Genomic DNA, 2,996 nt, shown 5'->3' with positions numbered 1-2,996 from the left:
TTTTTTTACACATTTCTGATTCAATACAAACTTAGTCATTATAAAAAATCTTATTTAAAAATCTTCATAACAATTTGAGCGGAAAGTTAAACTGAAAAATGAACATGATTTTGTTAGTATTTAGCTTTAATAAAAGCAGCACGCAAGCAGCATGAACTCCAGAAGTTTGTGTAAAACCTGATGATCTGGATGTTATCCAGCACGATTTGAGCAAATTGATTCAATGGATGCAACATCTGACCTTGCGTTCAAAAGGAGTTCATGCGGTCAGTGTCATAAATTTGCAGACCTTATTATTTCTTTTTTTTTTTTTAAGTAGTAACTTAAATTCTAAAACTTTCTTCTTTTTTGGCTCATCAAAATAATCCTCATAAAATGCATGTGAATTTTGGCACAACATGCAACTGGCAGAAATGGACACAGAAAGCTGTGAAATTCTTCCTTCATTTGGGAAATCTTGACTTACTTGTTGTGTACTAAGAAATCAACCACAGATCTCTTCAGACAGTACAGGTGGGCATCCAGCAGGCCGGTCTTGATGAGCATTCTGGGATGTCTGGAAGAGTGATATCCATATAAAAAAAGTGTTTGAGAAAGGGAGGGCAGTGAAGACGAGCATCATGGAGTGCAAATAAAAAAATAATGACAGTAAATGTGAGGAAGGAGGCTGCGGCTGCTCCAGAATAAAACGCAGGGTAAACGTGGAACGTGCTTGATGGTGAAACAAAGTAAATACATAACAGCTCTGACAAAAACACTGTAAGGCATCCTGCTACCCTGGTTTCCTCAGATGTTTTATAATTAGACTATATAGCTTGCCTTTATGTCCCACGCAGTCTTTAATTTTCCTCTCACTTGGTCTCTTTGAGGCACTGAGAACTATAATGACCCCCAAAATAAGAATAACAAGTGAAACACAAGTGAAGTGACATGAGAAGAAATGAGGTAGTATCTCCATTTAATCTCGAAAAACAAATAAAATAACAATTTCCATTTTTTAACATACATTTACATCACGGCTGCCATGGCAACCCCAGCCGGATTACGTTTGCTGCCACAGCCTGCGAGTAGTGAGATGTCAGGAGCACCGTCGGACCCCCCAGACTGTTTTATAGCCTGCCATTGACATGAAAATGCTCCCAGAACCCCTCCACAGTGCCACGAGAGGCCCACAAAATGGCTGCCCCGGGGCCAGAGTGATTCACATGGAGAAAGAGTCCAGTGCATCCTGACGAACAACTTGAAGTGTTACTAAAGGTAAAGCAGACTAGACAGCAATGCAAGTTAAGCTGTCAGATGCACGTGAGGATTTCCAGTCACATACACAAGCAAACTCGCATGCCTGGAGAGAACAGTCTTTACATCAAGATTACTGGGTCAAGGTTTTGCTCAATGGCCTCAATTCACAATGATTCAAAACTATCAAGCAGCAGTGCAAAGCACGAACAGTGAGGTTATAAAAAGACTTCTGGAATGCAAAATCTAAATTAAACCTGGAAATAATGTTTCAGTATTTCAAGAAATAGATTAAAAAAAATGTTAAAACTATAAGAAATTATGAAATTCATTAAATTATCAAATATAATTTTTGTATTAATATTTAGAATACAATTTGACTGATACGTTGTAAAAAATTTTTTTTTTTTTAATTAATCTTTTTACAGAAAATATACACTACTGTGCAAAAGTCTTAGGCCACTAGTATTTTCACCAACAAAAAATGGTTTAAGTCAGTTATTTCTATCTTTTGCTCTAGTGCAGGTGTGCCCAAACTCGGTCCTGGAGGGCCGGTGTCCTGCAGAGTTTAGCTCCAACCCTAATCAAACACACCTGAACCAGCTAATCAAGGTCTTACCAGGCATACTAGAAACTTCCCGGCAGGTGTGTTGAGGCAAGCTGGAGCTAAACTCTGCAGGACATCGGCCCTCCAGGACCGAGTTTGGGCAGCCCTGCTCTAGTGTGTCAACAGGAAATATCAGTTTACATTTCTAAACATTTCTTTTGCCATTAATTGGAATAATGCACTGAGATTTTTGTATGCACAAGGAGTCTGACAACAGCCAGTGCTCCACACAGAGATTTGATCTCACCATCATCCAGTACGTCTGGAATGACATGAAGAAAGAAAAAATTGAGAGAGACTAAATCAAGAAGAACTGTGGCAACATCTCCAAAACCTTCCTGCAAAGATAACTGAAAAACTATGTGCAAGTGTACGTAGGAAAAAAGCTGTTTTAAACACAAAGGTTGGCCACACCAAATATTGATTTAATTTAGTTAATAGAATTTAATTGATAAATAAAATCTATTTATGGTATTATATTTGAAAGCATCTACACTTTACAGCATTTTTACACAAGTGCCTAAAACTTCTCACAGTATTGTAGCTTTGTAGGAAGGTTTCTTGAAGCGTCTTGGAGATGTTGCCACAGTTCTTCTGGATTTAGTCTGTCTCAGGTTTCTTCATGTCATTCCAGACGGACTGATGATGGTGAGATCAGATCTCTGTTGTCAGACTCCTTGTGCACTGGATTATTACAATGAATGGCAAAAGAAATGTTTGAAAATGTAAACTGATATTTCCTACTGACACACTACAGCAAAAGATAACTGGCTTAAAACATTTTTTTGTTGTTGGTGAAAATACTAGTGGCCTAAAACTTTTGCAAAGTAGTGTATATAATTTGTAGGTAGCATCTCAATATAATCTCACAAAAAAAAATACAAAAAGGTTAAAAAAATAACCATTATTAACCAAAATTAACCATTAACCAATGCAGTCCCAGGTGGATTACATTTGCTGCCACAGTTTCAATAAAATTATGCTGATAATATAAATTGCAAAAACAAAAATAAATAAATACATACATACATATTAAATGAATCATTTCATGACAATAATAAACAATTTGCAAAAAAAATTTAAAAAATTAATAATTATATATATATATACTGTATATATATATATACAGTATATATACACATACATATACATA

The 2,996-nt window shown here is 36.0% G+C and overlaps 1 protein-coding gene across 1 annotated transcript in view; it reads right to left on the bottom strand.

The window, feature by feature from the left end:
- The window catches only part of LOC107720854 (translation initiation factor eIF-2B subunit gamma-like), a 46,189-nt gene that overhangs the window by 17,672 nt on the left and 25,521 nt on the right, over positions 1-2,996 (bottom strand). The window contains exon 7 of the mRNA XM_016528687.1: positions 467-556. Within this exon, the coding sequence (XP_016384173.1) occupies positions 467-556 (90 nt within the window). The remainder of the gene's footprint in view (positions 1-466; positions 557-2,996) is intronic.

Source organism: Sinocyclocheilus rhinocerous, unplaced genomic scaffold, assembly GCF_001515625.1.
Source record: "Sinocyclocheilus rhinocerous isolate Xijiao unplaced genomic scaffold, SAMN03320098_v1.1 scaffold931, whole genome shotgun sequence".
NCBI classification, from domain to species: Eukaryota; Metazoa; Chordata; class Actinopteri; order Cypriniformes; family Cyprinidae; genus Sinocyclocheilus; species Sinocyclocheilus rhinocerous.
Note: the sequence above shows the minus strand (reverse complement) of the source record. Positions and strands in the feature narration are given on the sequence as shown.